Source organism: Miniopterus natalensis, chromosome 17 (genome assembly GCF_054644295.1).
Source record: "Miniopterus natalensis isolate mMinNat1 chromosome 17, mMinNat1.hap1, whole genome shotgun sequence".
Classification (NCBI taxonomy): Eukaryota; Metazoa; Chordata; class Mammalia; order Chiroptera; family Miniopteridae; genus Miniopterus; species Miniopterus natalensis.
In genome coordinates this window covers 23,400,050-23,411,644 of record NC_142097.1, presented here as the reverse complement: position 1 = coordinate 23,411,644, position 11,595 = coordinate 23,400,050, and the positions used below count along the sequence as shown (strand labels likewise).

At 51.2% G+C, this 11,595-nt stretch overlaps 2 protein-coding genes across 6 annotated transcripts in view; one reads left to right on the top strand and one right to left on the bottom strand.

Annotated features, from left to right (window-relative positions):
• The first annotated feature begins 77 nt into the window (after positions 1–77).
• CNP (2',3'-cyclic nucleotide 3' phosphodiesterase) lies at positions 78–7,173 on the top strand. 2 transcript variants are annotated; one of them, XM_087826107.1, is made up of 4 exons: positions 78–189; positions 1,378–2,044; positions 4,148–4,287; positions 5,706–7,173. In XM_087826107.1, the coding sequence occupies exons 1-4, from the start codon at positions 187–189 to the stop codon at positions 6,153–6,155; spliced, it is 1,260 nt and encodes a 419-aa protein (XP_087682233.1). In that variant the 5' UTR covers positions 78–186; the 3' UTR covers positions 6,156–7,173. The 2 variants fall into 2 exon arrangements, with proteins under 2 accessions (XP_087682233.1, XP_087682235.1); XM_087826109.1 differs by lacking the exon at positions 78–189 and adding an exon at positions 275–358.
• A 1,119-nt stretch (positions 7,174–8,292) lies between these two features.
• Positions 8,293–11,595, bottom strand: part of DNAJC7 (DnaJ heat shock protein family (Hsp40) member C7) — a 28,465-nt gene continuing 25,162 nt past the window's right edge. For 3 of the 4 annotated variants that reach the window (XM_016222005.2, XM_087826106.1, XM_016222006.2), the window contains 3 exons: positions 11,284–11,436; positions 9,243–9,305; positions 8,295–8,812 (listed from right to left, as the gene is read on the bottom strand). In XM_016222005.2, the coding sequence (XP_016077491.1) occupies positions 8,775–8,812; positions 9,243–9,305; positions 11,284–11,436 (254 nt within the window). In that variant the 3' untranslated portion in view covers positions 8,295–8,774. Of the gene's footprint in view, positions 8,813–9,242; positions 9,306–11,283; positions 11,437–11,595 lie in introns of all 4 variants that reach the window. The other variant, XM_016222003.2, reaches the window with a different exon arrangement.

The window sequence follows — 11,595 nt, the reverse complement described above, 5'->3', positions numbered from 1 at the left end:
TTTGTCGCGCCTGCGCAGAATCGAAGGCGCGCCCGGGCCCTTCCGAGAGCGCTCCGCCCCCCGGCTATGTAAGGCGGCCTGGCGCGGGGTTGCGGGATCGCTAGACTCCGTGTCCCTCCGCGCAGGCGGGTGGCCCCGGAGAGCTAGTGCCTGCGAAGGCGGTGACCGCGGCGCCTCCTCCCCATCATGGTGAGCAGGCGCGGGAAGGCCGGGAGGCGGGAGCGAGCGGGGCACGGGGTAGCGCCCTAACGGGATCCGGGAGCATTGGGGGATTTTTGGGAGGAAGTGGCATGCAAATAAGGCCCTGAAGTTCCGGACTTGAGTTGAGGCTCTCTTTGTGGTCGGGCGAGTCCCTGAGGTAGGGGAGACCAAGGAAAGGGGGACGGGGACAGGGCTGGGGGTGGGGGGCGGCCTCTGGAAGAGGAGGGGACCTAGGACCTTCGGACCAGATGGCGCGTGGCTCCCGCGCCGGGCGGGCGTTCCTCTCCTTCCCCGCCCTGGGGCCTTGTCTCGGAACTCAGTGTGCCAGCGCATCTCTCATGGTGCTGGCGGGAGGTGGAGCTGGTGTAGAGAAGACGGTTTACAGTAAAAACTTGTCACTTGTGGTTTTTAGCTGGCAGAAGTGGCTCAGAGAGGTGCTTTGACGCACAGCAAAGTGGTGGGTAGAGCTAGACCCTGGTCGCAGGTGCCCAGTACTGCCCAGTCCTGGTGCAGGCACAAAGACCAGGACTTTGAGGGGGGTCGAGAGCAGAGGAGGAGGTGGCACGCGTGGTGAATGAGGCCCTTTGTCCAGCGCTCTCCAGCCCTGCCCCCCACCAACCCTTCTGTGGGACCATTGTCCCCCCCCATCCCAGACAAGAGAGTATTATCTGTTGCTGCCATTGTTGGGGGAAGGGACGCAGTCTTTGGGTAACCCTTCTCCACCCACACCGTCCTCAGCACACTCAGAGCCAGGGCAGCTGTGGCTGTGCCCAGACGTAAGATGCCTTCCTCCAAAGAGGTCATCCTGAATAGGTGTGGAGAACATAAAAGTTAGGGGGCCTGCTCTAGAAGCACAGCCTCGGGCCCTCCCTGCACACACTTGCAGCATTTTCCTTTCGAGGTTACAGCAGTGGGTTACTCTGACTAGAAGAAGATCTAGGAAAGCTTGGACAGGCTGTCCTCATCCTCCACAACCAGAAGCATTCGGTACAGAATAGAGACGAGAGTCCACTACTTCACAGCTTGGGAGGCACCCACAACACGCAGGGTACCTGTAAATGAGGGCTGGCGAGCTCCAAGCAGGGCGGGGTTCCTGGTTAGATCAAGGCCAGAGACAAGGGAGCAAGGGAGCCACGAGTGACCTGGCTGACATCTGCTCTTCCCCTCCTTACACAGAATAGAGGCTTCTCTCGAAAGAGCCATACACTCCTGCCCAAGATCTTCTTCCGCAAGATGTCATCCCTAGGGGCCAAGGACAAGCCTGAGCTGCAGTTTCCCTTCCTGCAGGATGAGGAGACGGTGGGCACACTGCAAGAGTGCAAGACGCTCTTCATCCTGCGTGGCTTGCCAGGAAGTGGCAAGTCCACTCTGGCACGGGTCATCATGGACAGGTACCGTGACAGCACCAAGACAGTGTCTGCCGACACTTACAAGATCACCCCCGCTCGAGGCGGCTTCTCTGAGGAGTACAAGCAGCTGGACAAGGACCTGGCTGACTGCTGCCGCCGGGACATCCGAGTCCTTGTGCTGGATGACACCAACCATGAGCGGGAGCGGCTGGAGCAGCTCTTTGAACTAGCCGACCAGTACCAGTACCAGGTGCTACTGGTGGAGCCCAAGACGGCGTGGCGGCTGGACTGTGCCCAGCTCAAAGAGAAGAACCAGTGGGGGCTGTCGGTTGATGAGCTGAAGAAGCTGAAGCCTGGGCTGGAGAAGGATTTCCTGCCACTCTACTTCGGTTGGTTCCTGACCAAGAAAAGTTCTGAGAGCCTCCGAAAAGCTGGCCAGGCCTTCCTGGATGAGCTGGGGAATCACAAGGCCTTCAAGAAGGAGCTGCGACACTGTAGGTGGCAGGGTGGGCAGGGTGGGGGCAATTAGCCTCATTCATAAGCCCCCCTTGCTGTGCACAAGGTGCTCCATGCACAAGACCAAGGTGTCCTTGAAGCACTGCGAGCGAGAAGGGAAGCAGGTGGAGGCTCACCTAGTATAGGGCGGGGGGGGGGGGTAGTCTTGGGTAGTGGGAGCACAGTGGGATATGGGGAGAGGTGCTTCCCTTCCCCTTCATGCTTCTCCCCAGGGGAATCGAGACCACTGACCCTGTCTTATTAGAGGTGGGAAAACAAATTACTGTCCTAATAGGAAATATGTCAGCATTTCATATAACTGTAGAAGGAGAATCTGGCCCAATGTTTTCAAACTCATTTTTAGCAGCAGAACCATTTTTCTAAAATAAAATGTTCTGCAGAATCCTATGCTGCAAAAACATTATAACTAGGACTGTTGTGACTTCAGCGGGGACGGTTCTCCGGCCTTGGGCTACCCAGTGCACTGTGGCATCCTATGTTTCAAAGAAGTCTCCCACCTAGTCCAACCACCTTGTTTTGCAGATGGAAACATGCCCAGAAGGGATGTGGGGTTTGCCTAAAGTCATAGTGAGAGCCTGGACTCTGCCTACTCCATCAGGGGCCTCCCCAGGGTTCTCTACTGGCAAGGGCAGTTTGCTCCAGTGATGGGGTAGGTTTGGATAAGGAAGGGCCCTGGTGGCCCTCATTCTCCTGCAATGACCTATTAGAGAGATGCCACCCACTAATCCATTTGTTCCTTTAACCCATTTCTAGGTACCCCAAATTTGGGTTATCTTCATACTTGAAATGCCGCCCCCCCAATATATTTGTGTTGCTCAGAGGCAGATAATTTGTGCCTATGTATGTTCTCAGAGAACTCTTTGCTCAGCTCCTAAAGCTTGAGCGCTGGGAAACCAGGGAATGGTAGAGGCTGCAGTGACACTGCCAGGTGTGTCTTGTACCTGTGAATAGTCCTGTACCTGAGCAAAGCACCCTAGAGCCAGGACTCCTGGTTAAAGCTGGTGGCTCTGCCCTAGAGAGCGAATGCCTCTTGAAGCTGCTTTTTACCATTGTAAAATGGAATCCTTTTCTGCCTGGGATACTGCAGGAGAAATGTACTGGGCCTGCTCTGAGTGGAGGCCTCCCCCGAGAAGAGAGAGTGACATCCTCGCAGGTATACTTGATTCTGGGAATAAACAGGGAAAACCCTAGTGACTTCGAAGCTAGCCACAAGGTTTGGAGTCTGGAAATTGAAAAGACAGATACTCCAAACCTCGTTGTATCTGCCAGACACATAATGCCATCCCATTATATCCCAAGACCCATTACACCCCAGGGCTTGTATAGGCTCTCACCCACCAAACAAGCCTGCGAGGTACACAGCATAGTATGGTGACCAGGTAACTATCCCACTGAGTGGTGTAGGGTGCTATTAATAGTTATCTGGGGGGTTGTGGGAAAAGGGGTGAATGGTCACCCTATTGTACTTCATTGACAGATAAGGGTCAATCACTTGACCCAGGTCCAACGGCTAAAAGTGTGCTAGGATGTTAATGATGCTCCTTCCGGCCCCTTCCACTGTGGGTTCCCTGTATAGATGCAATGCTGGTGAATCTCATTCTTTGGCTTATGTTGCCCACCTCTGGGTTACAAGTGCGTTAGTGCTCAAGTCTGGGCAAGAGCTGTAAAAATTGACATAACATAAAGCCAGGGAATTTAAGCACCTTTTTATAGCCCTGAAGTTGCTATTAGTTTGACCAACTAATGAATAAATGAATTACAGTGGATTGCTCAAGAATTTGGGTTGTTTTAAAATTTTTATTTGATTTTAGAGAAAGGAAGGAAGGGGGGGAGGGAAAGAGATGTATTGTTCCACTTATTTATGTATTCATTGGTTGATTCTTGTATGTGCCCTGACCATGGATTGAACCCACAACCTTGGCATACTGGATTGATGCTCTAACCAACTAAGTTACCTGGCCAGGGCTTGACAATTTGTGCTTAATGTCCAATTTTTTCCTCTGGGCCTTGATGGTCTTGGTGATAGATGCTGGGATGCTCCTGCTCTTCTGCCCTGATGACCCCACTCTCTCTCCCTGCAGTTGTCTCTGGGGATGAGCACAGGGAGAAGGTTGACCTGGTCACCTACTTTGGGAAGAGACCCCCAGGCGTGCTGCACTGCACAACCAAGTTCTGTGACTATGGGAAGGCTGCCGGGGCAGATGAGTATGCCCAGCAGGATGTGAGTGCTCCTCAGGGACACTGGTGGAGGTGGGGAGGGGCAGGGTTCTGGAGGTGGGTACTGGCTTAAGGCAGGGACCAGAAACCAGATGGCAGCTCAAGAAAAATGACATCATCTGCTCCAGCTCACCCCTCTGGACCCTTTCTGGGGCCCACCTGGCAGTGCTGCCAGCTTTCGCATTTGTCCCTAGGCCTACCCACCAGTGCTGGTTTTCCTGTAGATTAATGGAGAATGCTGGTTGGGAGCAGACTCCTGCTCTGGCCTCTGTAAGCCTACGCTCAGTCCCAAAGGCTAGGAGTCCCTTGTCCCAAGGCAGCCTGGTGCTCTGAGGTTTCTGTCCTCAGGTCCGAGGCCTGGCCTTGCCCCAGAGTAGGGAGTGTCCAGGCATAGAGGCTTATTGACTTAGGGGTACCAGTTCCTTCCACACCTCACAACTGGTATCCTTGCCTACAGCGTCTGACATGGTGATCTTTGCCCAGATGTACATGGCTGTCTCCAGCCTCCTTCAGGTCGCCTTCTCAGCAAGGCTTTCTCTGACCCTCCACGCAACCCATCTCCCCCTACTTCGCTCCCTAGGTTAATGTAGCCAGTTTGCTCTCTGTGGTCAGGGAAGGCCTCCTGACCCTCGTCCCACTCAAATGGAAGCTCCCTGAGTGTGAGAATTTTTATTTGGGTTCACCTCTATTCCTAGCACCTGGCATAGCTACATGAATAAGTGTGTAACACTTTCTACTACCATCTCTAACCATTCATTTAGCAGTATGTGCTAAGCATCGTTTATGTGCTAGACACCTTTGGGACAAAGAATTGTGAACAAAAATAGAGAAGTTCTGTGGTCACATGGAAGAGATGGGCTTTCTCAGAGAATCAGATATAAACAGATATGCAGTCAGATGTAAACCAAGGTTTACAGAGATTTTGCTCAAAGGCATTTCTCACCTTGCCCTGCCCAGGATATTGCCTGGTCACCAGGGTGGTTATTGCCAGGGGAGCCTAGTAGACAGTAGCACTTGTTACGTGCCCAACACTGTTCTAAGTTCTTCACCCAGTCACTCCCTTAATCCGCACATGGAGGGGGTTCTAGTGTCATTCCCATTTTACAGGTGAATAAACCAACGTGGAGAGGTTCAACAACTTGCCCACAGCCCTGCAGCTAGTGATGGTGGACTATAGATTCTGAACTCAGGAAGTCTAGCTTTTAACCCCTGCCTCTCTGGCACCTTGGTTTTTTCACATCAGCCTCAACAGTCAGTGGAAAGACACCCCAACACCACACAGGCTGTTAGGGATGTTTGTGGGTGATGTGCTTTTACCAGAGGGCTCTGTTCGGGTGTGCTCACCTGTCAGAACCACCCTTTGCAGCTGTCTTCTCTGGAGGCCACCACCTCTAGCTTGGTCCTCATTCTCACTGTCCACAGGTGGTGAAGAAATCTTACTCCAAGGCCTTCACACTGACCATCTCTGCCCTCTTTGTGACGCCCAAGACAACGGGAGCCCAGGTGGAGCTGAGCGAGCAGGAGCTGCTGCTGTGGCCAAATGATGTGGACAAGCTGTCTCCCTCTGACAGCCTGCCCCGGGGGAGCCGCGCTCACATCACCCTAGGCTGCGCAGATGACGTGGAGGCTGTGCAGACTGGCATTGACCTCCTGGAGATTGTGCGGCAGGAGAAGGGGGGCAGCCGAGGAGAGGAGGTGGGTGAGCTAACCCGGGGCAAGCTCTTTTCCTTGGGCAATGGGCGCTGGATGCTGAATCTGACCAAGAACCTGAAGGTTAAGGCCATCTTCACGGGCTACTATGGGAAGGGCAAACCTGTGCCCACACATGGCAGTCGCAAGGGGGGTGTTTTTCAGTCCTGCACCATCAACTGAGTGTTCTTACCACCCCTTGTGTGCTCCTCTTTAGAAGGGAAGGGGGTATAGAAGGAAGCATGTCCTCTGCTTGATCTTTAAGATTTTTTTATTCAGTTAACCTTGTAACTTTTAAAAAACTTGTAAAGTAACTGCCCCTCTTTTTCTGTCTACCCTCTTCCTAACACTCAAGCTCTCAACATAAAGGGGTGGGGGCAGGTACCATTCAGGAATCTGGACCAGAGCTGATAAGGCTGGGCAGAGCTGGGCCTGGAGCCACAGCCACAACCGTGAGCCCTGTTTTCAGTTACTGATGCCCCCAGCCCAGGTCCACAGCCCTGCCCAGAGCTCACTAGTGGGAGAGAGATGTCAGGGCTCCATGTCCCTATAGCCCTGAAGCACTGGTAGGTGTGAGAGGGGAGGATCCCTGGGCTTTGATCCTATTTCTTAATCAGTGTAGCCTCAGGAAGACTGAGGCTATTTACCAGGGTAGAAAAGGGTTTACCTCGCACCTTGGGGTCCTAAGTGCCTGTCCCTTCCTTCTTCACACTTTAACTAGGTAACAGTTTGATAACTAGGGAAGAAAACAGAACAGTAAGCAGCAGCTACACCCCAGGGCCTCACCCCAGAAGGGGATGGGGTGGCCATCCTTTCTGGTGGTGTGGCTCTGCTGTATGGATAGGAGACCTAAGCCAGAGACAGTGCTTGGTGGGGAAGCTCCAGTCTTGCAGTCTGCCCAGCCCACCTTGCCCTCCTTGGTGCCTCTGGAGGCCTCTTGTGCCTCCTCTAAAGGGGGCTGGTGGGTACTAAGAGCCAATGGAGTGGACTCCTGGCTGCTAAGGGCTAAGCCCCACCTGGTGCCTTTGAGAGGGGTTTTTAACACTGCTACATGGGCTGTGGTTTCTGGGGTGCCCTCCACTACCCTCTGCTCAGTAACAGGGCCTTGCTAATTAGTGCTTGGGATTTGAGTTACCATCCTGGCTTTGCCCAACCTCAGCAACTTGTAATACTGATAATGAAATAAATCATGTTAATCCTAGCTGTGTACAGTCTCTCTCACCCTTCTGTGCCCAGCTTATCATCCCCTGGGGTGAGGGCTGGGTGTGTTAGGACTGGCTTTGTCCCACAGCTTGGGGCCATCGGTCCTGTCTCCCCGCTGCTGGCTGGGCACAGCTGTGACAAGGCTGGGCAGCTGAACAGTGTTGGCTTTCATGAGGAGGCAGAAAGGGGAGGCTGGTCTTAGACACACACAAAAAGTGGGGGTTGGCTGGGTATGAGGGAAATAGAGCACAGAGCCTCTCATCCCCTATTAACTACTAAAACAGGCCCACAGGTGTACCCAGCCCCATCCAATCAAGAAAGACTTCTCACAGAGGCAAGACCCCAAACTCCTACTATGGATTTCCCCAGTTCTCTTGGGAAGGCCACCCTCAGGTCAGTGCTGCCTCAAACACAAAGGAAAGCCTGACATTTAGAGTCTCTTCCAGCCAACAAGGGCCTGGACAGCTACATAGGGAACTTCTAGGCCTCAGTCTTCACTTCACCATGGCCTTCACCAAAGGGGGAAGACTATAAAGAACAGGGCAGGGGCTCTGAAGGAAGAGAAATCATGTTATCTGTTTGGTCCAAGGTCTGTCCCACCATCTCTACCACCAAAGCACCAAAAACCTAACCAAAGCCTGTAGTGCCTGCCTGGAAATCTCAACAAGATTCCTCACCACAAACACTAATCCTGAGCAGACCAGTATGACATATGTCATGGCTTCCTTCCCCAGCTTGCCTCCATGCAGAAAGGGAAACCAGTGGAGAAGTGAGAGCACTTGCTAAGAATGGTGTTTCCCCGTGTGGACTAATGTCAGCAACCAGACAGACCCCTGGGCCCGGGAGCTGCCTGTCTCACTGGGAAAGGGCCTTGGGGTCGGGGAGGCAGGATTTTACCTTGTCTCCATCTCCCTCAAGTCTGCAAAAGTAACTGAGTCTGTGTAAACCTCCTGTCTAGGTTAGCCTGGCCTGACACATATCCATCCATGCTCTATGTGAGCTTTGGATACACATAGCTTCTAGTGATTTCTCGTGGCCCCCACCATAAGCTAAGCATGTTTTCTGAACTCAATTCCCTATAACTGACATCAGATGGGGCCCAGCAGACTATCCAGCACCTGCTCAGCACTGACATGCTAAACAGATTTGAGAGTGGCAGCCAGCACCCCACCTGCCACCAGGCTCTGGGTGCCCACACCCCTGTGGGGCAGCCTGCTGATCCTAAAGTCCATGTCAGCATCAGTTCTGTGCCCTGGGCTCAGCTCTGGCGCACTGACAGTGCAGCTGCCAGAGAAAAGTGCCAGAAAGGGTCAAAACATTTTATCCTCTTAACTTTTTTTTTTTAATAAAGTTAAACAGTAAAACAAAAATTCACAAGCTGCCTCCCTGTTCACCCCCCCCGCCTCCCTCCCCTACCCGCAGTCTTCGGCGCTGGCTCCCTTTCCTTCACCCCACTCACAGACACAGGGCATCCAACTGAGAAAACGAAACTGCTCTAAGTACATGGAGACATGATGAAGAGAGGAGGTGAATTGTGTCCACATTCAAGGTTAAACTGAGCAAGTCGGCATTTTCTGGGTTCTGGATGGTTTCCTTTCATTAGCCAAATTGAAAAAAGAAATTCCCTGGACCAGATGCTGTAAAGGAAAGAAGGGCTGGTTAGTTGACTCTGGGTTTTCTAGGAAAGATCACTTTGCTCTGATTATGGAAGTCTCCAAGGGCTGCTTCAACGTCAGAGAAGCAGCTCTAAAGGTATCAAACAGCCTAGACCCTGGGTGTAAAGGTAGCTTCTAACACCTTCCCTTGTGCAAACAAGCCCTGGTATTAGGCAGCTTAGCGATGCCTACCTGACCCTGTGGAGGTGTGGCTATAATGGTCCCAAGGTAAGGTGTGCCCAGAAAGCTCCCTCTGCCACCCTCAGCAACACCTGAATAGACCGAAGCCCTACCTAGGTAAGAATTCAGCTGCCTCCAGTCATGAGACCCCTTGATCAAAGAGCTGCCTAACTGGGGAGTCACTGTGTCAGCTTGTGATCTGGGAACTCCCAAGAACAGCAGGCATACCCACCTTCAAAGCTGAAGCCCCCAGGACCACCAAAGAATGCCTTGAAGATATTGTTTGCATCAAATTCTGTGGAGCAAGGTGAGAACAGAGAAAAAGGTGAAAAAAAGTGTTTGAAGGGGAACATTATGACAGAATAGGTCGGGTCTCCAAAGCTTTCTCAGATAGTATCATTTCCCTCGGTTCCCAAAACTTTAGACTAGAGGTGAGCAAATCTGCCCCACCCTATGCATACCTTACCACTTGATCCCATTCCTGAGCTATGTTCCTTTCTCTTCCCAAGTGCAGTCCCAAAGGAGAGCATTCTTTGCCTCAACCCAGTTTGCTGGCCCTCTCTTCTCCACAGCTGGGAATGCCAATTGCAATTATTGACAAGACTTTCCCCACACTGTCTCCCTATACTGCTGGGTCTGCTACTGAAAAGACTAAAGTTTATCACCTACACACTATCAAGAGAAAATAATATAAAACCTATGAGTTATTGTATCTGTTTGATTTTATGCTGTCTACACTGTATTCCAGAAAACTTGTGGTTTATTAAAGCACCTACTAGGTGCCAATCATGGCGCTGGGTACTTTGCATACATACCATTTAATCCTAATAACAGTTTGTCAGGGTAAGTCCTGTTACCAATTTATACTCAACGAAACATAAGTAGGGAGCTCAAGTAATTTGCCCAAGATCATGTGGACAATAAAAGCAAAATAACTGAAAATTACAACTTCTGTCTGACTCTAGCACTGTTCCCTTGTCACATGACCACAGCAGGTCTGATGCCCTCAACCCCTGCCTGACCTGCTAAGCTGCACAGAAAGATTTATCTCCACCAGTGAATCCCACAGGCACACAGTGTCCAAAAGTGAATTCTGTGCCAGCACATCTGTTCATCTTCCTGGGTCCCCTGGCTCAGTGAATGGCCCCATTGAGTCTGCTATGCCAAAGCCACTTTCAATTTGGTCCTTCCTCTCTCCCAACACATTCAGTAACCAACTCCTGCTGAGTCCACCACTATCTCTCAACTGTGCCCTCCAGTCCTTTCCTATCTACTTACTGTCTTCCCTCCACTATCCTCTCCTTCCAAACCACCTCTCTTTGCTGCCATCACACATGTATTTCTAGAGCCTAAATCTTGTCCACAGCTCTTCTACTTAGAACACTTCAATAGCTTTTGATGGATTATAGCTCTTCTCAAATGCTGGGCAGAGCAATATTTATAATCCTATGTTTCTTTCTCTCGCTGAACTGGAGAGGTCAGGATTATTTATATATCGTTATCAATTTTAATTTAACTTCCAACAGATTTTCTTAGTGGAGGAGAAGGGGTTGGCAGTAGAGACAGTGGTCTGAGAAGTGGGCACAGTTCAAGGCCTCTTTTATTTCTAAGCTCACAGAGAAAAATGATGCTGACAGCTGTGCTTTACATCATTTTAAGTCTTGGGGAAATTAAAATCTGTGAGGGCTTACAGGAATGTATGACGGACATAAATATCAGCACACACTTTGCAGTGGGGGAAAAAAGAACTTCCAGCCAATAGGAAAAGCCCATATTCCTTACTCCAGCCCCTAAGGCCTTCTGACGTCTGCTCTAGCTACTTTCTGGTCTTCTTTCTCCCCACTGCCCACCTCGAGCACCCTCTATCCTACAGAACCCCTTGCAGCTCCCAAGGGTGTTTTGCTTTTCTGCATTTCCATGCCTTCCCTTGCTATTGCTTACTCCTTGGTGCACTTTGCACTCTGGGCACCTGCTACACATTGCACTCACTGGATTCCATGTCTATTAGATCAGGGGTCATATTTAGTCTGTGGGCAGAAGTTTGCAAACCTCTAGACTTGGTTCCTGGAGGTCAGGGAATCTGTTTGATTCATCTTTGTTATTTCTAGCACCCAACACGCTGCCTCATGTCAGAGGTCTTCATCAAGGGTATGCTTTAGGAACCACTGCACGTCACTGGCTAATTACACAGATTCTCCCTCTGAGTACCTTTAGAAAAGACACTAAAGTTCTACAGCTGTCACAGTCACTGCAGGTCGCCCCAAACAACTCACCACTCATATTCATGCCCTCCTCATCCAGGTCCTGCCCACTGTCATAGCGGGTCTTTTTCTTGGGATCAGAGAGGATGGTGAAAGCTTCCCCAACTTCCTTGAACTTTTTCTCCTCCTCCTTCTGCACTTCAGCACTGGCTCCACTGTGCCGATCTAAAGGGAGTACAGGAAACTTGTCTCAGAAGAAAGTTTACAAGAAAGACCACTTTATACCTGACTTTAGAATTTACTACTTCCCAAAATTTGGAGGGTACTGAACTTAGCCACACCTTCTTCCCAGAGCAGAGCCTGAGGCTCTCATTCTGGACTGAG